The sequence below is a fragment of the Phacochoerus africanus genome, chromosome 15 (assembly GCF_016906955.1).
Source record: "Phacochoerus africanus isolate WHEZ1 chromosome 15, ROS_Pafr_v1, whole genome shotgun sequence".
Lineage (NCBI taxonomy): Eukaryota > Metazoa > Chordata > Mammalia > Artiodactyla > Suidae > Phacochoerus > Phacochoerus africanus.
Window position 1 is genome coordinate 84,590,130 of NC_062558.1, and position 26,470 is coordinate 84,616,599.

Consider the following 26,470-nt stretch of genomic DNA (forward strand, 5'->3'; position numbering starts at 1 on the left):
TTTCATATATTTATTGCATTATTAACATTCTTTGGAGAAATTTCTAATCAAATTAAAGTTTTCTAGGAGAAAATTTGTAAGATGAAATTCAAATTTACTACAAGTCAGTACTTCATCAGGCCATGTCAACTGTTATAAAAATGAATATTAAGTAATATTATAATCATATTTTGTAAATAAAATTTAGGAAATTTAAGAACTGACTGAAAGGTAGGTACATGTGGTTAAGCCGAGAGTTCAAAGGTGATCAAAGAACTTTCCTTTGTGCCATGTATTCTAACCATCTACTTCTCATCTACGTTTTCACAGATTAAGACAGTCATGACTGAATGAGACCTGAGTCCCTCTCTGCTCTTCAAAAGAGAAAAACATAAATAAACTTTTTGAGGAGTAATGCAGAAAAATCTTCATTCTTTTCCTAGAGCTAAGCTAAGCGCTCACTTATGCTATCAATGGGTCTAGTGATTGGTGGGGACACTTCTCTCTTTATTCATCTAGTCTTTCAGTGGCAAATGGAAAGTCTATGCATGGCCCCATGAAGAACATTTTAATGTTCGCAATTTTGTGGCCATATCCACTCTCCAAACAAGCACTAAGAAGTCAGCAAATTTTGGGTGTTTATGACTACATTTGCCACCCCTCTCCCTTGCCTGGCACTTAGCAGAGTGAACTAGGTACCCAACAGTCACACATGCCTGGAAGTTCCTGTGAGGCAGCCACATGTCTTATGATCCTTGAACTAGTTCCTCACTTCCACCCCAGGAACCAATACAGTACTCAAAGAGTCTTAGAGGAGGAGCCCAATGATAGATTACTAAATAAATAAATGATTTAATTGGCATCATATACAGAGACATTGTAGAATTAGATATGTTGATGCTTAATAAATATCAATTGACTTCCCTTAGGAAAAAAAAATAAAGAAGGTAAAGAAGTGTTTGGTGGCCTGTACTACCAGACTCTTTACCAAGCATTTTTCCTTTTTTCTCATTCAGGTCTCATGGAACCCAATTTTTCTATATTCAATTTACTCAAAATCCTAGTAAGTAGCAGAGTTGGAATGCAAACCCAGATTTTCAAAGGTGCATTACAAACATTTAAGGCTAGGCGCACAATTCCACATACTGAGGTCAAAGCACAGGGAGTTCCACTGTACTTGGAAGAAAGAACCAAGCATTGTCCCTTTTGGCTTGGGGCAGTCCTCAGACTGTTACTAAGAAGATGAACAGAGGTACAGAGGATAAGAGTTTTTAAGGAAGTAAAATTAATGATGTATAAGAATTTGGGGAAAATGGGAGTTCCTGTTGTGGCTCAGAGGAAATGAATCTTCTTAACATCTATGAGAATGCAGGTTCAATCCCTGGCCTGGCTCAGTGGTTTAAGGATCTGGTGTTGCCATGAACTGTGGTGTAGGTCTCAGATGTGGCTTGGATCCCACGTTGCTGTGCTGTGGTATAGCCTGGCAGCTACAGCTCTGATTCAACCCCTAGCCTGGGAACTTCCATGTGCCGTGGCTGCGGCTCTAAAAAGACAAAAAAGAAAAAAAAAAGACCTAGAGATTGTCAAAATGATAAATGACTTAGTGATTGAATGAATTCTAGGTTGTTTGTTTTGAACAAACATGGCATTTTAGGGATTAACTCTGCATTATTATGTCCTTATAGTTTCATTTAGCCATTTTTCTTTTTTCTTTAGCTTTCTTTTAACTCTGGCCATGCTGAAATTCAAGTGCCTTAAATTTGCAAGGACTGTTGACTTGTAGTGTATTTCTGTTAACTTTTCATGTCTTCTTGGTCATAATACTTCAGTTGCATGTTTGCATTTCCTCTCCTTGTGGGTACATTTTATTGCCATGAATTCTAGGAAACTGTAGTTATTCTACCTGATTTAGCATTTCTTTATCATTGTTTGTATGTACAGCAATATACTAGCAAGGCTGGGGCCTGGTAATGCAAGACACCTGGTACATAGGCCTGGTACTTGAACAAGTATCACTTGGTCTTTTACAGCCTAATATAATTTTCATAATTTTTGTAGTTGGCCAGGGTACTCCCTAAAGTCTCTTTGATGGTTTATTTGGGAACCTTCTCTTGATCAACTTTCTTCATGCCCAGAATTATTGGCCAGATCCTAAGAGAAAGAGGTGGTGGCTGGAGTAGAGGTCAGGTTTGAGGCCATTATGCTAAGTGAAAAGAGTCAGAGAAAGACAAATACTGTATAATCTCACTTATATGTGGAATTTTAAACATCTAAACTTAAAGAAACAAAGACTAGAATAGTGATTATGAGTTCCATCTCTTAAAGGATTCCAATCAAACACACTGTAGAAATAACAACATTTCCTATGCAAACGTTTCCTATGCAAACTTTATTAAGGTAAGCTAGTTCCCATCTCAACCCACTCTCTCAGCCCTTCTTAGACAGAAAGGGACGTGGAGCACCAAGTCACTGCTGCCCTCTCTTTAAACTCTCTCACACCATGTCGTCCTGATTCTGCCATGACACTTTGCATAGTCTGCAAAGACATGAGCAGGGATTCAAACCTAGGCTGCAGTGCCCACACCTTCTCATGGCCCATATAAAGAAAATCATGCTTGGATTTCTGAATGCTAACAAAGAATATCCAAATAAGATCTAGGGTTATTGGGCTGAGTGTGGGGGGGAAGATTTTAAATAAGTGGGAGATGTTCATTTTTATGAAGGAATTTGGAGAATCATGTCCATGTTTAGACATCATTTCAAAGCCATAATAGCACAAAAAGGAAATTTGAAAGCGAGTAATAGAAATCTCCAGTGCCAAGTACTGTCTTTACTTTAGCACCTACCTTACACAGTTTCAGTATGTGCTTAGAAAAATGGGTGTGGAGTGGATGGATGATAAGATGAATTGATTCCTGAAAAATATTGCTTTTATTTGCTCTTAGATTGACTCATCATAAAGTGATTAATATCATTTGGCGAGGAGAGGCTTAAATTCACACACCTTAAAAGAGATCAGCACCCAGAGCAGGTGGAACTACAGAGTGCGGAGGATATTCATTGTGGAGTTGGGCTTCTCTGGGTTTTATTTCTGCCTTTCCATTTACTAGCTGTGAAATCCTCAGAATGTTGCATGATCCTTCTTTGCCTCAGTTTCTCTTCTGCAAAATAGTTATCTCTGCTTAATAGGCTTATTCCAGTCATCGCTATCACATATTGACTTTTAAGGTCTCTGTTTTCCTAAGACTTGTTTCAGGTGTTATGACTAAAACATTTAAAGACCATGAGAAAGTCTGATACATACCAATGGTCTTCATTAGTTGTACTGACTGCTAAAATATTTTATGCTAGTTGGTAAATAACCACTGGTCACATCCTCCCTGAATGAAGGTTCTCCACATCCAGGATGGCCTGCCTCAGGGTTCCTAATCTTCCTCAGCATTAATTCAGAAACCAAAGAGTTAAGATCTGGCTCCACAAGGTTGCCTCCAGGACCTGGTTCTAGCTATGGACTGATTTATTCTGATTAGTCTTGTCATTTCCATATAGGTCATTAAGTATTTTAAATATCACCTCTGTGCATACTTGACAGGTAAGAAATTTGAAACAGGACGTTTTGAGTAAACAAACATACATGTTTATCAAAAAAAAAACCCCCACTAAACTGTTTATTTTTCACTTGGAATCAGTGAAGATTAAAACAAACAAAAAAACCTGATTGTTAGCAGTCAGCCTCAGGTACATTCACATAGGCATAGATATATTTTTCATCATTTTGCTCCAAAAACATCATTATGGTATGGAATTTCAAGTGGTGTTTACCTTATCATGCTGAAAGTGTGTATGTGCCAGTGGGTGTTGGTTTAATAATCACTCATAACCATCCTAATATCCATTCACTATGAAAGCATGCATTAAGTGTCTACTATATGTCAGGCCCTGGGATAAATTATGGGGTTATAGAGATGACCTTGTCAGGTCCACAGGAATGCCGTCTGGCTTGGGAAAAGGGTGGAGAGCAGACATGTAAACAGTTAAATTGCAATTTAAATGATTCTCCATTTATTAGAGGGAGGGACAGAGTCTTACTGGGGTTTCAAATACTGACATGTACTTGTTGCTTGAGAGTCTGGAGAAGGCTTCACTAGGAACTCAGGTTTCACATAGATTTTAAACAGTTAGGAATGTATTGCCAGGCAGAGACCTATTGTCTGTATAAAGGCCAAGGCAAACATATATGACATCACAAAGTCATAAAAGGCCTGATTTGTTCCAGTATTTTTGGAGCCCAAGGAACATGAGAGAGACAAGGGAAAGTGAAGTCCTGGGGAGCCTTTTGTGTTTGGTTTGTGGGGGAGTTGCAGAAGGAGCGAGAGGTGTTTGTTAATCTCTTTTAATGAGAACACGATGGGGTTTTAGGCAGCTCAGACGTTCTATCGAGGTAGGTATGTTGCCAGTTGACTGAGCAGAACATGGGGGAGACCAGACAGGAGGTTCTTGCTACGCCTGCAAGGGGCTTTCACCCACTGTATGTCACATAGACATGATTCAGGATGATACAGATGTCACAGAGCATGAACCAGATCCCAGTTTGAAAGGCATTCCTATATGGGAAATCAAATCCCAGCGAGAAGGTTGTTTAGGGAACATGGCCTGGAAAGGACAGCTGGGTAATTTGGGTCTAAAATAGCAGCTCATTAAAATAACCCAATGCACCTGGCTTGGAAGGTCAACACAGGCCTGAAATCGGCTAGCTGAGGTCTCAGTGCTGGTGAAGCTTGCAAGGTCTTCAGACATAACCTCAGCGTTCTCCTTCTTTTTTTGGAAGTCAAGATTGGCTAATCATTTACAAAGGGCCATGTGTTTTCCTGGGCTTGTGGTACTATGGTTTTTCTTTATATGCTGCTGCTTGCACATAGGGAAAGAAACATCTGAACAAGTGGGAAATGGTCCTGCTGGCAGCCAGACTGTGATTTTTCCAAGAGAGCACATGTGATATTCCACCAAGCTACTCTGTGACTTTGTTTGGAACCAGGCAGACACAGGCCGCTCTGCACAAGCATCTAGTTCCCCGTCTCCTGACCCATGTAAGTGACTGTGGCTTCTGTGTCAGTGATACCTCATCTCATAGTCCTCTAATGACCTGGATTTCTAAGCTGTTCCTTCTCTGTAATGTGCCCCTGCTTTCCTAAAGGTTAATGGAGCCTATGGGGTGGTTGTCTTACAGCTCAAACTCCCCAACAAGGCTGTTTATGAGAAGGAACAAAGTCTCTGGGAATTTTAAACATTTTGTCTCTAAGGTAAAAAGTCTAGAGAAGACTTAGAAGTGAGGGTTGGTGTGGGGATTTGTCTGCTTTAGAGAATAAAAGACAAAGAAAGGAAAATGAGGAGAGTAGGTGGCAACCTAAATGAGGGAAGCACCCATGAGAAGAGCCATGCACTTGGGGGTAAACCTGGAGGATTTTGTAGGGTACCATCTAATGGAAGTTTACTTTCTGCTCTGTGTTTTGCTGTCTCATGATATGTGCTATGGGTGAAATTTGTAGTGTACCACGAGAGTGTGTGGGGTGCAAGCATGTGCAAAGGCTTCAGGGGATGTGGATGTGGGCCATTTGAACAACTGTGCCCAATGCACTGACACTGGGGTGGGGGCAGATATTACGGATGAGGCCTGAGACAGACAGGGGCTTGCAAGGATTTCGGTCTTCTTCATAAGAGCCAGGGGTATCCCATAAATGATTTTTCAGAAAGTAATGAACAATCATTATGTATTGTGTACACATTGTGGAAACTGATTATAATGTAGATGATTTATTTTAGGGTGGCAGGTGTGCACATAGGTAGGCCGAGAATGAGTATTCCAGGTGAGATAGGTTGAGAAGAAGGGGCAGTTTCCAGAGATACTTAGGAAGCAGGATCACCCACTGGTATTTGGTGATTCACATAGAGGGTGAAGAGAGGAATGGCCACTGGGCTTTGGCCTGCACAAGAGGATCAGTGGTGTGACAGTAGTTGAGACTGAGAATTCTGAAGGAGGGCTAAGTTTGTGGAGGAAAAGCAAGAGTTTCGTTTTCTGCAGGTTAATCTGCAGGTGCTATGGGGATATCCATCAGGAAGGGAGAGGTAGGCAGAGTGAGCTTAGAAAAACCTGTAGGCTGGAGGTATAACTCTGAGAGTTATTGATAAGTAGATAGTATCAGAGTGGATCACGATCACCCAAGGCAGCTGGTTCTCAGAGTTTACCATGTCTGTGTCTGAGTTTACCTGGACAGCTTGTTAAAGCAGCAGCCTGCAGTTGCTTCCAGAGTTTCTGATGCAGTAGCCCTGGGATGGGGCTGGTGAATTATCATCGCTCAGGTACTCCCAGCTAATGTCGATGCTGCTGGTCTGAGGACCACACTTGGAATAACACTCACTGAGGGAACAAGTAGAAGTGGGGGAAAAATAAGTAAAAATAAAAAAAGTAGTCTGTGGGAAGCAGTCTGGTGGGACAAGCCAGGCTGCAGTGGCTGTAGTCCAGATGCTACCAGCTCAGAGCCATGCGACCTTGGGCCAGTGACATAAACCTCTAAGACTCAATTTCTCCATTTGTAAAATAAGAATAGTAAATAGAAGCATAAATCCATAGTGTTTTGATAAGGCCAAGATATAGCCAAAGGAAAATGCTTAGCACAGTGCTGCGTATATGGTAGCAGTTATTTAAAGACTGCTCCTTAAGTAATCTGGCTTTTAAATAGAAATTAGAGGAGTTCTCACCATGGTGCTATAGGTTAACGATCCAGCATTGCCACAGCTGTGGCTTAGATTCTGTCCTCCCTGATCTGAGAATTTACATACGCTATGAGTGCAGCCAAAAAAAAAAAAAAAAAAGAAAGAAAGAAATTAGATGAGACAGGTGACAAAAACTAAGAAGAAAAGGGAAAATCAACATTATGTGGTAGTGGAAGCCAGTGCAAGTTTTTTCATGAAGATGGGAGTAGCTTAAAGTGTTAAATGTTTCTGAGAGTTCAAACAAGTTGAGGGAAAAAAAAAATGTAAACATCCATTGGATTTAGAGGTTGCTAGTGAAATAGACTGGACCATTTCAGTAGAGTGATGTGGGAAGCAGAGATGATGTTCCAGTGACAGTAGCTGGGATTGTAAGTATTATTGTTGAAAGCAGATTGTATCGGTATGTGTATGTGTGCAGGTAGGAGGAAATGTATTCAGCTTTAGGGTAAACCCTGCAGTTCCCTAGTAAATGCATTTCCATTGAACTAGCTTTGTCCCATGCAGGTTTATTTAAGCTAGCGAAGTTTTTGAAAGCAAGATTTCAAACTGGAAAGTGGTCCCAGTATGTCACCCAATTTTAATAAGGGCCATTTCTACATTTGCTGCTAGAATTGATGGCTCTGGGATGCCCCAGGCACTGTCAGTTCTCACAGCAGCCCCATGACTCAACTGAACTTTTAAATTCCTTGCCTAACACTCCCCATTTCTCCCACGCCAGCAAAGTGAACAATTGTCTGATCTCTGGCAGCTGGAAGAAAGCTATCTTTGCTTTTTGCCAGCTGAGAAATGGTTTGTTTCCTTTCAAACACCACTGCATTCTTCTTGCAATTTTCCTTGACCATTAAATATTTTATAACAGTCTTATGCCAGTATGCCTTCCTGGGTGCCCAACAAATGGCAGATTCCCTAGGGAATTTTAATGTATGGCAACAGATTTCATTTACACAGCTCCCTTGGAAGACCCTGCTGGAGTCCACAACCACATTCAAATGACTTCTGGCCTGTAAATTTTTTTTGCTAATCCTAGAAGCTTGTAGATTGCATCACCATATTCTTTTCTTAGAGAATTGTCATGTCTTGAACTCTGGGGGCAGGGGGGAAGGAAAAAAAAATGCTTCATGAATTTGACATTTACAAGCCAGGCTTGTGAAGATGCATTTAGGGTCTCATCTGTGCCTTATTACTTTCTATGCTTATGTATTTCTGCTCTTCGTGTCTAGAATTCATTTTCCTCTGCCAATTAAATCATGCCCATTCAGGATGTAGCTCCAAGGCCAACCTTTAGGAAGACTTTAGAGATAACTATAGCCTGAATTAAGTTCTCCCCTTCTTTGATTATCTACTGTAATTATTATCTGTAATAGCCCGTTTAGCACTCTTGTTCCTGCAACAAAATCTGCGTTCCCACAGTGTGCAGTGTTGTGCTGGCAGCAGAAAAAACCTCAGTGAGTAATATTCAAGTTCAAGTCAGTACTTAAGGGGGAAAACCAGTCATTGTTTTAATTCATTAATAAATTAACTTTCACTGCAAAATCTGCAGGGATTTCTCTCTTCCAACCGTACATTTTCTTCCCATTTTGCCTTTAATGAATTAACCACCATCACTTCCCACTGTGTGTTTAATTATTGTACTGATTGCTTACTATGTATGCTACATGATGTGGAAAGAATACAGAACTTAAAAGCAAAGCACTCTCCCTGACCTCCCTGGGGATGGAGACCAAAACCCATAAAAATATAAGAAAACACATTAAACTACACATAGCAAGTGCCAGCTGAATGGTCTGGATAATTGCGTAGCCTCCGTGGTTGCAAGTATGGGCACTGTTCCTCAAGCCAGCAACTACATACACTTCCTTCACTTGAGACCTTGAACTTTGCTTGGAAGGCTCATCCTTAACCACCTATGTTCATCTTAAGTCTATCATTCCTTTATCCTTCATGCCATCTCTTTGCGAATACATCCCCTAATTATTTTTTTCTCTTTTTTTTTTTCCATTCTGTGGAGTTGATTTTCTGCTTTTCTCATAAAATTCTATGCACTTTACCAAATTGCTTTTAGAATGCTTCTTGCGTCCTAACTTCTAAGCATTTGTTCATATAGGATTTTCATTTTATGATAAAGTGTGCATACTTTGCAATAGAGAATATTTAGAAAAACACTCATGTATAAAAAAAATTATTCTTCTATAAGCATCTATTTTGTACACCTCCATGTCAGACCATCCCCATGTCAGACCATCCCCAAGACTGGATTAGAGATGTGAAGATTGGCTCTGCCCCCACAAACTTACCGTCCATTGACATGGGAGATTCATGAGATGATGTAGTGGAAGAGTGATGCCTCATAAGGAGGTACTTTGGAGTAAGGGAGAGCCTTGGAAGAGAAATCTGAATTCATGGGAATATCTCACCCCTTCTGGTTAACCTACCTGGACCTCTGTCCATGTATTTTTTTTTTTTTTGATTAATAAAAGTATTTTGTAACAATTTTGTTTATTAGATTTCTTTCCTAGAAACGGAATGTCCTCTTTGAATTGTAAATACATGACAATAATACCACATACTGTAGCCACCTTTGTGTATTGGACTGTCTTAAAAGTGACGCAGCTTTAAAACAAACAGGTTTCATATGTTGGATAAGCTTATAGATGAAAGTTGTATGTGTGATTGTTAAGGTACCATGGTTACTTAGGGCCATAACTTTTTTGCAGTTAGATCTTACATGTTTTTTCATTCTCACAAATATACCATATAGCACTCAGCTAGATATATTACAGTACACAATGTTACCCTAAGGAATAGAAAGAAAATAAGGAATTCTACTTCATATTTTATTTTTGTCTCATTTATACATTTGTTCTGTTTTATGTTTGTAATGTATGTTATATGTTAAAAAATAAAGCATATATATATATATATATATATGCATACATGCATTTATAAACAGATCTATAAATATTGGGAGTTCCCGTCATGGCGCGGTGGTTAACGAATCTGACTAGGAACCATGAGGTTGCAGGTTCGATCCCTGTCCTTGCTCAGTGGGTTAACTATACAGCGTTTCTGTGAGCTGTGGTGTACGTTGCAGATGCAGCTCGGATCCCGCGTTGCTGTGGCTCTGGCGTAGGCCGACGTCTACAGCTCCGATTTGACCCCTAGCCTGGGAACCTCCATGTGCTGTGGGAGCGGCCCTAGAAAATGCAAAAAGACAAAAATAAATGGAAAATGGAATCTGTCTCTCTTTAAAAAACAAACAAAAAACCAAAAGTTATTACCATCTCTTTAAGGGGCTGTGTTTCATCGTAATAGAAACCCTAACAGTGACTTAGATGTAGTATACTTATGATTTACCCTTTTAAAAAAGGATGTAGGTGGTCTTTTAGTTTTCTACTTTGCTATTCACATATTTGGCATAATGCCTTACACCTGTAAATTTCACCTCATGGTGAATTTTATTTACCTTTCCCAACATCTCTGTGATTTAAAATGAGTGGTGCTGTATGGATACCCTACAGTGAAATGCATCGATAAATTCTTAAGATTTCAAATGTATTGATAATTGCATTTATTTACCTATAGAAGGATCAAACCCAGCATTCTATTGTTGTGTATTATTTAAAATATTTAATAATTTTTTTTTGAATCTAGTCAAGTTGTGAGAGTTAAGTATGTGATTTGTAAATTAATTTTGGGATTCTCTAAGGTATGGAAATAGAAAACGTGAGGGCATGTTAGACCTGACATCTCTATTCTCTGACCTTGAACTTTTGCAAAAGCATTTTACTTGGTTCTGATCCTGTGCATTGTGCTGATGGATGGTAAAGTGATGGGAAAGCAGTCTGTAGAATAGGGCAGTAACCACCAGAGACACTAGTTGTCAGATGGAAACTAATTGATTGTAATTGCTTTGCCATTGTATTGCTCCTGGAGTGTGTAGCTTGTTAAAACCGCTGATTGTAAAATAAGGATTTCACTTTTTAATGCTGTAGCTTATGTTAATGAAAAGCTGTTCTTAGAGGAATGATCAGTGAATATCAATAAATGGATAATAAGAAATTAAAGGAAAACTTAACTAACTGATCATGAATTAATGTACTTCAGCAGTCAGAGTAGCGGTCAACTGTGTGGTGGTTCATATTGGATTTTTGGCTTGGAACTCTTGAATTTTAAATATTTCTTATAGAAAGAGAAATTGATTCTGTGTAACTCTTTATCACGTACTGTCTTGAATAACAAATCTTCTCTGTAGAGATCTCCTGGAAAACAAACAAGAAAAATGTATCTATTTTGCAGAGCCTTTATTTCATGTCAAAGTATTAACAGGCAGATATTTTGAAGTGGAAAAAGTGAGTTCCCATTGTACCACCCAGAAAGAGAAGATGAGAAGTGGATTTTTCAATGCTCAATGTATATGAATAGTAATTGAAGACCCAATTACTATTGGTCTTTGTGAATCAGAAAGCTTTTTTTTTTTTTTTTTCTGTGCCCACAGCATGTGGAAGTTTCTGGGCCAGGGATTGAACCCGCACCACAGCAGTGACCCAAGCTGCTCTAATGACAATGCTGAATCCTTAACTCACTAATCCACTGTGCCACAAAAGACCTCCCAGGAAGTCAATGGTTTTTAGGGAGCAACATTTACCAACATCAAAATAGGTATACTAAAATGAAAATTTTAATTTGAAGTGTGAAATTTTATGTATTCTTATTAAATATTTAAAAAGTTGAGTTAAGTGAAATTCTTTAAGATATGCATTAATTTCTATATGACTGTAATGGTATCTTTAATGACTGTCTTTCATCATTGGCATTTGAACTTCAGTGATGTTAGAGTTATCAGATTTATTGAAAAGATTTTCACTGAGCTTCAATTCTGATAAAAGCTCAACCTCTGACCTCCAGGAACTCGCAGACTAAAGAAACAGATAAACATGTAAACAAACGGTTATTTGCAACACTGAAATGGGTGATATAAGCGATAGAAGGTGCTGGGGGACACAAGGGGAAGATGACATGAACTCAGAAGGCTTTCTAGATGTTTCTGAGCAAAGAGAAAGATGGTCCTAGAAGAAGAATCAGTGTGACAGTTCCTGCTATTGGGGAAATTGGAAATGAAGTTGTATGTATTAGGATATAAGAAGATGAGGTTTGACAGGCAAAATTCCACATGACCTACGTCCTTCTTTGTTCTACTTAAGAAGTTGGAGTAATTCCTCTGGGAAAGGGGCCTATTGAGGCTTTAGTCTAGGTATGGGGAGAACATGAGTGAATTTCCTTTCTGAATAACCGATCTCCCCTCCATTTGGATAGTGAGCAGGAAGAGGCACAGGATGACCTCCAGTTAGTAAGCTGATAGAATAGCCCATGCTGTTGAACCTTATTATTAATCTCTGTCTACAGAAAGGAAATTTAAAAAAGCTTAAATCCTGAGTCATATATTCATCTCTGACTTTTTAAATATATTTTTTCTTGACCGTTGCAATGAAATTGGTGCAAATACTTTGGTTACTTAAAACTCTGAAAACAAAATGTCTCCATGTCATAAGATTCTTTGTCCAATAGAAAGCATATACTTATCATTAGTTTCATATTTAGGAAGCTGATCTAGACATATAGCTTAATTTAAAAATGTAAATGATGATTTAAAAAAATATGTTTTAAGATTATGCTAAAAAAGACAGTAATTTAGTCCCATTAAATATTTACCAGAAACATTCTTCACATTTGAGGTTCTGTTTAGAATTTGGAACATTTGCATTTTAATTACATAATAAAAGAAGAAAGCGAAAGAATAATTGGCTTAGCTATTAGCGAATTACAGCTGTAAATTTTAGAAAAGCAAAACAAAACAAAACCCATACACACAGGCAGAAACTGACATTGGTTTCCATAGAGGAGTCACAATATATGTATGTTGATCTGATGTTTAATGGCATTTGACAACCATGAAGGAAGTGGGATGTTGTTTAGCTACTTTGGACAACATATTTGTTCAAATCATATTTGAAATAGATGAAAGTGAATTTGAAGTATTTGACTATAGAATCATTCACTTTTAGTGTTAATGTGTCCTCTGATGGGACTTGTCTAGAGTGATTTCTGTTGTTAAAATTTACTTGGAGAAAAAAGGCAGTTTAATTCAGTGGTTGTCTTACCTAGTCTGAGCTACTGTAACAGAAAACCGTGGACTAGGTAGGTGGCTTATCAACACAGAAATTTTATTTCTCACAGTTCTGGAGGCTGGGAAGTCTAAGATCCAGGTGCCTGTGGATTCAGTGTCTGGCAAGGAATTCCTAGTTCATAGAAGGCTGTTTTCTTGCTGTGTCTTCACATGACTGGAATAGGCAAGGGAGCTCTCAGGGATTTCTTTGATGAGGGCATCAATCCTATTAATAACTTGGTCACCTCCCAAAGCCCCCACCTCCTAATTCTGTTACATTGTAGGTTAGGTTTCAAAATATGAATTCTGTGGAAACACAAACATTCAGTCTATAAAATGTTGCATTTTTTTCATTGCAGTGTTGGGTGGGCCCATCCTGTCTGCCTAGAGCCCTAAGGTCCATGCCTATGAGAAAGACTCAGTGCACAGATCCAGTCCAATGAGAGGAGCCGATGGTGTCAGAAGGCATGGCTGACAACATTTCTCTGTGTTTCTCCTGACAGCTACGACAACATACTCCACCGAGCGATCTGAGCACTTCAAACCCTGCCGAGACAAGGACCTTGCCTACTGTCTCAACGATGGCGAGTGCTTTGTGATCGAAACCTTGACCGGATCCCATAAACACTGTCGGTAAGTCACTGCAGCGACGGGCACCACAGGCAGGCCCTCCGATAGGCCTGGAAGTGAAGGGGGTTGTTGAGTTCCAGGAATATACAAAGGGATGCATACAGACCAGGCGTCTGAATGGCAGAACCTATGGTCTTAATGTGGAAAGGAACAAGTCTGGTATCCTTACTATTAGAGGAAGCTACAACTGAATTACAGTAGGCAAGACTTGACTTTTCCTTGGTCAAGTAAAGGAAGATTTAATTTTCTATGTGCTAGTTTAATGGACATAATTATTTACTCACTTTAGAAGCCTATATTTTTGGTGTGGGATTTGGGCACATATGCTCGTACCAGAAAAAAATGTCTTCCTGGAGACATACAGGTTGTGGCATGACACAGTTAACTGCTCATCTAAGATCTAGAATCTCAATGTTTATTGTGAAGCAAACTTCAGGGACTGTAAATGGATCCAGAGAAAATTGGATCTTATTTTGATCTGTCCTCCTTTATTAGTTTCAATACCTAAAAATAAAAAGCCTTTGATGATGAAATACTTTCCAGCAAGATGTTGTAAATGAAATCATAGTCCTGATAGTAGTCTACATAGAGAACTACTCAGGGAAAATTCCCAGTGAAGATCAAGAAGGTGTCAAATTGGTTTGTAGAAACAGAAGATTATGTAACTGCTAAAAATAAAAACAAGTGGAGGTAAATAATGCACTTGTAGACACTGCAGCTTTAAGGCTTCATGGCAGAATCAAATTAGCATCCAAAAAATATTTCTCGTTGAGCTTTTATTTCTAGCACTACCCTGGTAATTTGTTTTTGCTTGCAATTGCATATGCTTCAGTGATCATCTATATCCACACCCCTTTCCTTCTCTTTATTTACTCTCCTCATATGACACAGTTATTAAATTAATTATTCTGAATCGTGAAGCATGGAAAATTATGACTTTCTTTTCTCTCTATTGCTATTATAAAACTTTATTCCATGTTGTTTTATTAAGATGGCACAGAGAGGTGTGTCTTACAGTTAGGAACGTAGAACATGTCAGCAAATCCTGCCTGGCTCCACAAGCCTGCTTCAGTTCACTGGGAGCCTAAGTTGCCATAGTGGGAAATAAGACAGGTTTGGAAGAGCTGATCAATGATAGTGACCAATCTCTGTAAGAGTCACCGTGTATCCCATGGCCTTTCTTCACCTTGGCTAGATGACTTTCTTGTGTCTTGGGCAGTGCCATTATATCAATCTCTTTTACAAAATTTACATCTCATTTCTATCCTCTACAAACCTGAGTTGGGGATAAAGGGACCTGGGAATGGTTCCTCTGCATATTCCTCTTCTCTTGCTCTGTTTATTAGAAAGTGCAAACACAGGTGCAAAGTACACAGTTGACTTGAAGAACTCAAGGGAAAAGCCAAGAATGAGCTACCATTTTTTTTTCTTTTTCCTTTTTTAAAAATTATAGTGGATTTATAATGTCTCTTCAATTTCTGGTGTACAGCAAATACAGCAAAGTGACCCAATCACACACAGTTCCCTGTGCTATACAGTAGGGTCCCATCCATTCCAAATGTAGCCATTTTCATCCCCAAACCCCAACCTCCCCATCCATCCCACTCCCTTCCCCCACCCCACCATGAACCATAAATCCAAGCTACCATTTCAAAGCACGAAGTCTCTCCATGCTCTTATATTCAACTATATGTTGAAGTACCTTTGCCAACCCAGTGGTATGGTGTGAAAGTAGGCAATGCAATCAAATACCTTTAAATTGCGAATTGATTGATGAGGGGTGAATCGGGAGTCTCACCTAAAGCAGTGACTTTCACAATGGTGTTTACCCCAGGGAAGCTTCAGATTGGGCCCTACCATTATATGTAGACAGGTCCAATTTATCCTTTCCAAAAACTGAGAATGTTGAAAAAAAACCTAAGAATACCTATCCTTTTTTTAACACACAGCCTCATTTTGTGTGTGTGTGTGTGTGTATATATATGTGTGTGTGTGTGTGTGTGTGTGTGTTTGGTTGCCATATCATTATATTCTCTATTAAGTTCATGGGGGTATTAGTTTGCTAGAGATGCTGTAACAGAGTACTACAGATTGGGTGGTAAACAACAGAAATATGTTTTATTACAGTTCTGGAGTCTAGAAATCTGAGATCCAGGATGTCAGCAATGTTGTTTGCTTCTGAGGGCCATGAGGGAAAGATTCCTTCCAGGCTGCTCTCCTTGGCTTGCAGAAGGCTGTCTTCTCCCTGTGTCTTTTCATCTTCTTTCCTCTGTACAAGTCTTTTTCCAAATTTCCTTTTCTGAAAAGGATAACAGTCGTATTGGATTAAGGTCCACTCTCAGGGCCCTATTTTAACTTAATTGCATCTGTAAAGACTCTTTCTCCAAATGTGTCCACATTCTGAGGTACTAGAGGTTAGAACTTCAACATAGGTCTTACTTGGTAGACAACAACCAGTCTATGACAGTGGGTCTTGGGTCCAGAAATCAGTTCCTTTCCTTTTGCATATATGGGCATGTGTAATTTTTTTAAACATACACAGGCAGAGATATAGTTATGATTTGGCTGGACATACATGTGTAATAACTTTGGATTCTGTCTTCCTATATTCTTGCATATTTCAATGCAGACAACCTGTTATTTAACATAGAGTCCCAACATAGCTAATCATGACAAAAGACTAGCCTAAGACAGAACTGGAACTCATATAGGTTAATAGATGCCTATAAATCTCCTACTAGTGCATTTGAATAAATCACACATCGCACGTGTCAGCTATTCATCTCCCAGGCTTTGCTATGAATAAAAGGCTTACATTAGTTCCTGCATCAGCCATTTCTAAGAATTCCAATGTAGTTATTAATAATATGCCATTTTGTACAGCACTCTATTTAAGTAGTATGTTTCATTTATTCTCCTCCATTCGATACATGTTTATTGAGCATCTCCCATCGCCAAGATACTACTGAATGAATATATACAGAAATGAACTTAGGAATTAAATGGAACTGCACTTGGAGTAAGTGAAAGACTTCATCCGTAGGAAATAAAGGAAAACAAGAGAAAGTAATTTCATGTGACTGGCATGCTACCAGGGCTATCTTTATGATGCATTACTAACTGGATTATGTTGCAAGTTAAATAAAACACAATTTAGTGGATCAGAGCAGCAATATTAAGAGGTGTACATGAGTCTAGCTCATTAAGTAGTTTGCTTTTAAATGTCTTCACAGATTATAAACATTCAAATCTGAAAGAAATTGGTTTTTTAGTGTTTTAACAATAAATTGCAATTCAATTATGCGCTAAATCAAGATTTTTTTTCCTATGCTGTACAAATTTGATCATGCTCTAACATATTTGCTTCCTTGCTAAGGAAGAATTGTACAAAAAACTACCTAGATTATTCCTAGTAGAGGTCCTGGAAGTGTATGCCCCAAAATGGGTAAAATTGCAAATCTTGGGATAGAGGTTTCATGGTTTTCCTCCTCGTTACTATCTTACTCTTGAGAGAAATTTCAAATCTTTCCAAAAAACAAAACAAAACTATGGTGGGAATAATGAGAAATTATAGTCAAACTAATGAAAATTTAAGAGGAATACTAAGATCCTAAAAATAACTTGCTAGAGAGATTTTTAAATAATAATAAATAGGCAAACTTTGTACTGCTAAATTTAAAATGTAAGTCATTTATCATTAGCTGACTGATTAATAAAAACAGAACCTAGTACTTTGTCTTGTAGAATAAGGAGAGATTCATACATCAGGACAAATCATTTTTCAGTAAACTTGGTTGCCGTTCAAGTAAAACAAATCAAAGTTAGATTTTTACTTAGTTCTGAAATACCAAAAGTTTTCCTGAATGAATTTGAGTTATTGTAACAGATAAGTAAAATATTAAGGAAAATAGTAAACAAAGTTATGTATTTGTTTATATTAGCAATTGAAAGAACCTTTTGAGCAAAAAGCAATGAAAGGAAAAGTTAACAGCCTTGATGAAACATTTTTTGATCTGAATGTTGTAAATCAGAAACAAAATTAAAAGACAGAGTCTCAGTAAACTATACAATAAACATGGGAAAGAATTGATATTCTAAAGAAGTCTCACAGTAAAGTGAAAGTTGTCTCAATAGGGAAACAGACAAAAGAGAAGGACATCCTCTTCCCTTGAAAAGGACTCCAAATGACCAATAAGCATGGAAAACACTCAGCCTAACAAAGAGATGCAAATTAAATTTTTATTTACTTTTCATATGTCTAATGATTCTTTTTTTTTTTGTCTTTTGTCTTTTTAGGACCGCACCCTAAGCATGTGGAGGTTCTCAGGCTAGAGGTCTAATCAGAGCTGTTGCTGCCAACCTTCGCCAGAGCCACAGCAATGCCAGATCTGAGCTGTGTCTGTGATGTACAGCACAGCTCATGGCAACACTGGATCCTTGACCCACCGAGTGAGGCCAGGGATCGAACCCACAACCTCATGGTTCCTAGTCAGATTACTTTCTGCTGCGCCAAGATGGGAACTCCTGTTTAATGATTTTTAAAAGCAAATAGTTTGGGGAGAGTGCAGTAAAAAGCATCATCTTGTTCACTGCTTGAGGGAGTGTACTTGGTTAAACATCCTTCTGTAGGAATGTTTCACTGTGTCTCAACATCTTTAAATGTTTTCTAAGAATTTAACCTACAGGAAAAAAAAGGGTGTGTGTGTGTATATATATATATATATATATATATATATATATATATACACACACATATAATTTTTTAAGGATGTTCACCACAGGATTTGCAATAGGAAAACCAGCAAATAAAACAAACCTAAATTTAGATGTCTATGTACATTAGAATATATCTATACCTTGGATGAATTCAACATGAGTAGAATTTTCAAAATGTTTAAGGACGTAAAAATGTTCATTATATCATATTATGCATGAAAATCAGGACATAAAATTGTGAAGTTGAACATGGAATACCAATCCAGTTCTAAAAATGAACTAAATAAAAAAGCTAATAGGATTTACAGCTATTGTCTTCTTTGAACCTTATGAGTTTTCCAAGATCACTACATGGCACATGTATTTCATTTGTATAACATTTGGTTAAGACATCTGACCCCTGCTTCTCATCTTTGCATTAAGAAAGATAGTGTTCCTGTCTATGCTAAATCAAGGTGATTATAATTCACTATTATTAGACTGATAAGAGAACTTTCAATTAAACCATTCTGGATTAAACACTACCAAGTCTACTGCAATGTAAATGCTCCTCTTAATAATAATTCACTTTTGCTCTTAAAAATAATTCTTTTCCAAGCTAAATTCATGGATTTTGAAACATTAAAAAAAAAAAGTTGGGGGAGTTCCTATTGTAGTTCAGTGGTAACAAATCCAACTAATATCCATGAGGATGTGTGTTCAATCCCTGACCTCACTCAGTGGGTTGGTGATCCAGCATTTTTGTGAGCTGTGGTATAGGTCTCAGACGTGGCTCAGATCCTCCATTGCTGGGGCTGTGGTATAGGCTGGCAGCTACAGCTCAGATTTGACCTCTAGCCAGGGAACTTCTATATGCCACTGGTGCAGCCCTAAAAAGACAAAAATATAAATTAAGTTGGGTTGAGTAATAGAAAGTTAACATCCTACAGAAATGAAGCTGGGTAGGAAAGGAAATCATGTCACTAGAAACTCCTTGAATCAAAATATCCTGAGTAAAAGCAGGGTGTTCTGTAATATATTTATTTTTATGCCATTTCTAGAAATTAACTTGGGAAAAGTTGCCATCCATAACATATTTTGCTATCCATTGTAACTGAAAAGATTACTAGACATTTGAATGGGCCAGATGTGTTATGAAGCCAGATTCCAGTTAAAAAGATGTCTCTTATGAATTGAAACTCATTAAATGTTGCACTGGTCTTGCTGCAAAAAATGGATTTTCAAAACTTTGGACAGGATAGTATTTGAGCTGAATTTGACCTGTAGTGATCATTTTGGAAATCTATCAAGTAATTCATTTGAAGATGCTTGAATCACTTGAAAAATGAAACTGCTGGAAAAAGAGGCAAGTGGTCCAGTAGCCACCACTGCTCAAGGCAATACTTCATAAATGAGGTGATGGACTGTACATTGAGCTGGGTGAGATGCTCTTGAGGTTGGTGAGTGGAAGTGGGGGAGCATTTGAAAGAGGAGAGGAACTCCATGAGGAGTTTCTGGTCTTCACCGTGTCTAGTTCTGCTTGAGGAGGTTTTGAAATCAAAACATCCACTTTTTAAGAGAATTGATTGGGCACAATGTAACAATATCCCTAGGATATACTATGTAAAATTATAGGACCATCCCTGTTACTGTTTCACTGGGTCACTTTAGAGGTCCATTAGCTCTTCCACCCAGAGAGGGTCCTTTTTATCAGAAGGTTCTCCAGTAAGTGCTCTTGAGAGTGGCCACTAATGACTGACTCCCTGTGGTTGAAGCAAATCAGAATGAAAATGGACTTTTGGCATACATCCCTGAACTCCATTGATGGGAGAGGATGGAGGCTGAGGTGTCTATAAATCCAAGTTTAGTGGTAGAATCCCTTCAGAGTTGAATTGAATAATAGGGTGAAGAACCCTCGAAGAAGTTACAAGTTCATCACATAATTGTTCATGAGAATGTTTGCTGCAACCCAGACATAATTTGAGTAATTTGCTCGTATAGCCATGTTCATACCAGGTGGTCTACTGATTGTCGGGCCGATTCCTCAGGCAAACATGCCAGTAAACTTTCTCAGATAAGGACAGTGATGACTCAGATATTCTTCCTAATCTCCTGGGGCAGGGAGGGAATTTGTCATATTTTCTGTGTATATACCAAAATGTCAGTCTCTGTGTACTCAGATAAATTGCTCTCCCTGGATGGAAAAGCATCAGCAAATCTGGCTGAAAGAATACACCTAGGGAATGTCTATGTGATGCTTCCAGTGTGTCAGGCACCCATAGCAGCCCTGGAAAGAGGTAGTAGTGATTGAGGCAAAGGGCATCTCTCAGGTTGTAGTGCAGTAGGGCCAGGACTCAGACTATAAGCAGGTTGGCTCCAGGGTCTGTAAACTTAGCTTTCCACTAATATCTTTCCTTAACAGGCCTGGTGGTCCAGAAATCCTAAAATCCAAACTGCTTAAAAATGTAATATTTACTTTCTGATTATCTTTTAAGATATCTCAGTATTGATTAAATACTACCTGTGCTTATAATTATATATAACTAATATATACATATTTTAAGTCCCCAACATATTCTAATCTGAGTGATCATATAGATTGTCATCCAAACCTCAAAACGTTTGAGATGTAATGGGAGGTTTTAGTAATTTATTCTGTGATATAAGCACAAACCAAGAATGCCCTGAGCTAAGTAGGATATACGGTTGCCCTAATTTTAATTTAGACAAAATTAAATTTCATAGAAAAGCAGGTGATCATGCACTGTATGCGAGTGTGTGTGGGTGTGTATGTATATGTATACACATACACTTTACTGTTCTTAATATAAATTTCATAGAATTGCACAACCTCTGTATTGTCATTTCAACTTTGCCCCAGTCAGTTGAGAGCTCCCTAAGAAGGCAGAGCATGGTCTCTCCACCATCCCCCAAATCTGTGTTAAGTACACGCCAACATCCAATTAATGTGCTCTTTAGTTAAGAATATACCTGCCTATTATTTGTGAAAGCTAACAAATGTGATGGGAGAACAAAGCCCCCTTTATTTTATAGAAAGAAGCCTTAGAGTGTGTTTCTGGTTTACCTTGGAGTGCATCTCTACAACTCTGTTTAATTTTTATGATTATAGCTATTCTGGTGGCTTTATTAATATCAAGGAAATGGCTGGAAGCAAAATTGATCTTATATACACAATAGTACACACATACACTTATGCTATACCTACTAGGCATCGGGCATCAGGGCATGGCACTGAGACTCAATGGCAAACAAGAAAAAAAGGTCCCTTCCTTTACAGAACTTGCTGTTAGTTTGAACACCAAGAAGTTCACATAATCTAGTGCTACAGGATGCTGTGATGGGCAGGCAGTCACTGGGCACCAAAGTTCACACTTGGGATAGCAGGGAAATCCTTAACAGACTGGTAAACTTGGAGGAAATATCTTCACTAAGTGTATTTACATACCACTCCCCCCCTGCAAGTTTTAAAAAATGAGAAAAGATAAAAGAAGTATAAGGAAAAAATGAAAGCATTAAACATGATTTGGGAATTTCTTGCTTGCAGATAATGTCATATTTGAGTGATATAGTGTATGTTCGTGTGTGTGTATCTATATCATATTCGTGTGGTGTAAAATGTATGTGTAGTCCTATCCTATATACACTAAAATATAAGTGGCAATTTTATAGTTTTTTTCCCATCATTACACCCACATTTATTAAGTATATTCAGTGTTCCAGGACCAGTGGAAGGTGGTAGGAATATAGTGATGAATAGTCTCAGAAAACTTGTGGGATTGAGACAGGCATTTTCTAGTTTAATTCAATGTGATAAATTCTATAATCTATATCATCCCATCTATATGAACTATATATGCATATCTCTTATCTCCAGAGAAGAATCCAATACCCAGTGGTCCTGCAGCCAGTGAGAGCTTCTGAGAGAAAGTAACATCTGAATTTGCATTTGGAAAGAGAAGAGCCAACTCATTTCTTATTTTGAAGCCTGCTTTGGCTTGACAACAAAAGTGTAGAGAGGCAAGCTGCTACTGGGGAAAACTCCCTTCAAAGCTCAAGGAAAAAAGTTCAAAATTATTTTAGATACAATTAAAATAAGATTAAGGTAATACAATTAAGAATAATCAGTTTCATATACATTCTTTATGCAATTAGTCATTTATTTTCTGAATCATTTCCTTGAGTTGTTTCTTCTCTTATGTTCAAATAGTTCTTAGAAACATATCAAAGTGAGGTGACATTTTAGATTCCATTTCCTCAAACAGTGAATTTTTATGGTGAGTAGACAGAGAAGGCAAGAGTATGATTTTTCAAAATGAATGTGTCACCTTGATTAAATTATGATTATTAAGATCAACTTTATTGGATAATTAATTTAGAATTTCTGTCTACATATATGAAATATTTGCAAAAACTACTTAATAGCAGCAATCTAAAAATTAATTTATTAACTTCTTTGGTATAAGAAATGACTTTCCAGCACTAAAATTTTCCTAACAAATGAAACATACCCATGCAAGGATGCCTTGACCATCGGTCATTATTGAATTATTCAGGGGAAATGTAAGGAAGCTATATTTAAAGATTCTTATAGGTCTGTTCAAGTAAAATGCCCTACATTTTTCCAGTTAAGAAAATATTTCTTTCATCTAGCACAGCTACTGTAAGGCTCATAAGAGGTCAAAGTAAGGTAACTTTGAAGGGTTTCCCTTACAATGGGTCAGGTAGCATTTTGGCATAAACAGTAACACAGCAACTAGAGGCAGAAAGGCCGTAAGAGTTCCTAAAACAGGGCAATTTGCTAGTTTCCCAAAGACTAGTTTCTCATTCAAACACATCATAAATGGAGTTATAGCTGCCATCAGGGAAAAGAGTTATGATTTCCACAGCAGACTTCATTAAACAAACAGACCCCAGGCATTTTTGAGGCATATGGGTGTTCCAAGATGGGAGTGTGGAGAGACTAAAATGATGCTAAGAGGCCAGTGTGCCCTGAGCCTAGCCTCCCTGGACTCCTCTGACAGCATGTTGATCTCAATGACCCTGTGCTCCTGAAGGGCAGAAATTCTATTAGGAACTTGCAAGCTTTGAGCATGTTAGTGGGTGGCTCCATTGCTGGAGGAAAACCATTCTCCAGCAGTTATAAAGTAGTAGCTAATAATAGGACTACGGAGAATGAAAAACACTAGGTTGGAAAGAATTGGCAGAAAGGATGCACTGATAAAGCATATACTGTAAATAAGGTCATAATTTTGCTACAGTTTGGGGTGTTCCCTGGGCTAATTTACAACCACAATTGAAGTCACATAGAAGCCTTACTCTCTGTGACAAGGGTTTATTTTCAGTGCTCTAGAAAGCTCTTTTCTTTCTGCCTGGGTTAGCGTGTGTGAAAGAAATAATGATTATTTTAATGATATTAAATAGTAGCTTTGATCTCTTATCTCCACAAGCTAACCAAAACATTATCTGGATGTATGAAATGATTCATCTGTGAACAAAACTTCTGTCTCCATTGTAATATTCCTGTTCACCTACCTAACTCTCCCACTAGGCTGTGGGTTCATCTTTGCTTCTGGAGCCTGCCACCTACTCAGTAAAAATAAATTTTATGAATGAAAAAGAACCCTAGACAATACCATCCACCTGCATTTTTCAGAAGACAAATGTGAGGGGTTAAAAGGGAGGCAAGAAAAATGCTGAGAGCCATCTTCCATTTCACACTTACTAAAAGTAAGGCAGTAGTTTGGAGCCTTTGTGCACTGCTTCCTGATCACCTGCCTAGTCCTGCTACTAAATCTGCAGAAGTATGTCGTGTCCCCATTTGGTGTCAAGAAGGAACTTTGGAAAGGGAAGATAGCATCTTTAATGACATCCAGCCACTAGGTGGCAGGATCGAGCACCAATCTCAGTTCTGTTGGACTCTAGTTCTTGACTTTCCAACTTTGTCAAGGTCATCTTGTAACGTTGTTGAGGTTGAAGGCTAAAAATAAAGATTTTCATGCTCCTCCTCTGAAGTTTCAAACTCAGGTCTTAAGATGGCATGCAAGAATCAGTGGTGCATTCAGTATTCAGATTCAGTTATTGAAACACACTTGGGAACAGCGAATGAGACTAGCGTTTCTCAAACTTTAATAGGGGGAATGAATACTCTGGAGATTTTGTTCAACTGAAGATTCATATAGAGCAGGTCTGGGTGAGGCCTGAGATTCTGTATTTCTAATAATGTCCCAGATGATACCCTTGCTTCTAGCCCAAATAGTATACTTACAGAAGAAAGGAACTAAATCAATCATGCTGCCCAGCACAGGTTGCAACCCTTATCCCCATCCCAAGGGGCTTTTCATAAGAGAATGCCACTGCAAAACATCCTCCATCCATATGGAGCTCAGCAATTATGTCTGAGCAAGATTTTCTGTGTATGCCTGAGAATACATTTGTAAAACTTTGGGAAACTCTGATTTATCTCTACTAGTTACCTAATAATTCACATATCTGTTAAGTGAGACTCCTTGGGTACCTGCAACATTATGTCATCTTACACCCATCCCATCCATAGCAGTTTTATAAACCACATGCCTCATCGGGTTTTTGTTATATCAGGAGGATTTTATATACCACATTTGCAGTTTGGAGATCTAGTCTAGGCAATGAGTATTTTTACCAAGAGGAGTTTGGAGCTGGGAGAAAGTGTTCTCTGCATCATTCAGAGAAATGGACACCACACTTGTTAAAATTTGACAATAACCACATATCCCTAGGCATTTAGTTCAACCATGAAAATTCATCTGAGGCTTTTAAAAATAGATATTTTCACACTAAGAAAACTGTTGTGTGTAAACATGACAAACTGTTAATCAAATTTTACAATGGAAAACTGTTTTGCCAAAGGACAGTTGTGATTTACTGAAAATGACGATGTTCTAAATCTAGGCTTTGCTACTTCCTGTGTGACATTTGGTAATATTTTAGCTTCTGTGGACTTTAACTTCTTCATTGTGATACAGTGTGATTAGAGATAATTCCTAAGGTCACTTCCAATTTTAAGATCGTGTGAACAAACAGTGAGCTCTTGCATTTTCACCTGTGTCAGTAAATACTATGTGTTTGGCTGCATTTCTATCAAAGAAAGGCAGAGGGATTACAAAAAGAGCAAGTATTTCCAAAAGACAACATTGCTATCCTGTCTTTTGAAGTACAAAAGATATTCTAAATTGAGGAGGTCATGACTGTGACAGAAAAAGCAGCACAAAGCAAAGCTATTACTTGTCCAGGCCGGTGCTTTCCACATTGTCCACGTACTCACCTGGTGAGGTTTTGGTTTTTTTTTTTTTTTTTTTTAAATTCACATTCTGACTCAGTAGGTCAAGGGCAGGCAGGGCGGAAGTTCTGCATTTCTGGGTACCATGCAATTGCCGGTTGTGAACCCAGTATTGAGTAGCAAATCTCTGTGCCCCTGTGCTTCAACTTTAGCTGCATAGTGGAATCAACCAGGGAGATTCAACTCCCACTTGCCCAGGCCACATACAGAACAAACACACCTGGATTTCTATACGTGAGGCTTAGGTGTCTATATACTTTAAGCTGCCTACGTAACTGATGGGCAACCAGCACTGAGAATCATGATCTATACTGCTGCCATGAGCCTCCTTCTTTACTTCCCAGGTCCTCGGCAACTGCAGTTTTTATCTTATCAAAAATGCTTTTATCACAACGTCAGTATTTCACTTCTACCGTACTAGTAGGTCAAACTGACTATGCCAAGAGATTATGCTCTTCATCTGACAGACTTTTTCCAGGTTGGGCCTGTACATTCTGAGAATTCTGTGTTACTCTCTCTGAAGCTGGCCAGCTTTATATTCTGCTCTCTGTGCCCCCCCTCCTCCTCCACACACACACTTATGGGCATATTTCCATGTGGTTCCATGGGCTCCACAGTTGTCAGCTTTAAGTTACCTACCATTGTACTGGTAGTTGTGGTGCCCACACTTAGCAAGATGTTCCACCGCAGCATATTTAGAAACTTTCTAGTTGTTCTCCTCCCCCCTCACTCTCTCTTTGCATTCTTTCTCTTCCATCCAGCCTTCCATATCGACTGAACACTCACTCTCAGTTAAGCCCTGTGCTGGGGTGCTTCAGTGAAATGTGCTCATAGAGAACTTCTCTTGTGCTGCTTCTTTGGAATTGAAACTTAGAAGTGAAATTGCTTGGCCCAAG

General features: G+C 38.4%; 1 protein-coding gene across 4 annotated transcripts in view; it reads left to right on the forward strand.

Moving 5' to 3' along the window:
- Positions 1-26,470, forward strand: part of NRG3 (neuregulin 3) — a 1,084,705-nt gene that overhangs the window by 454,963 nt on the left and 603,272 nt on the right. For all 4 annotated transcript variants that reach the window (XM_047762259.1, XM_047762260.1, XM_047762261.1 and 1 more), the window contains exon 2: positions 13,417-13,546. In XM_047762259.1, coding sequence (XP_047618215.1) covers positions 13,417-13,546 — 130 coding nt within the window. The remainder of the gene's footprint in view (positions 1-13,416; positions 13,547-26,470) is intronic.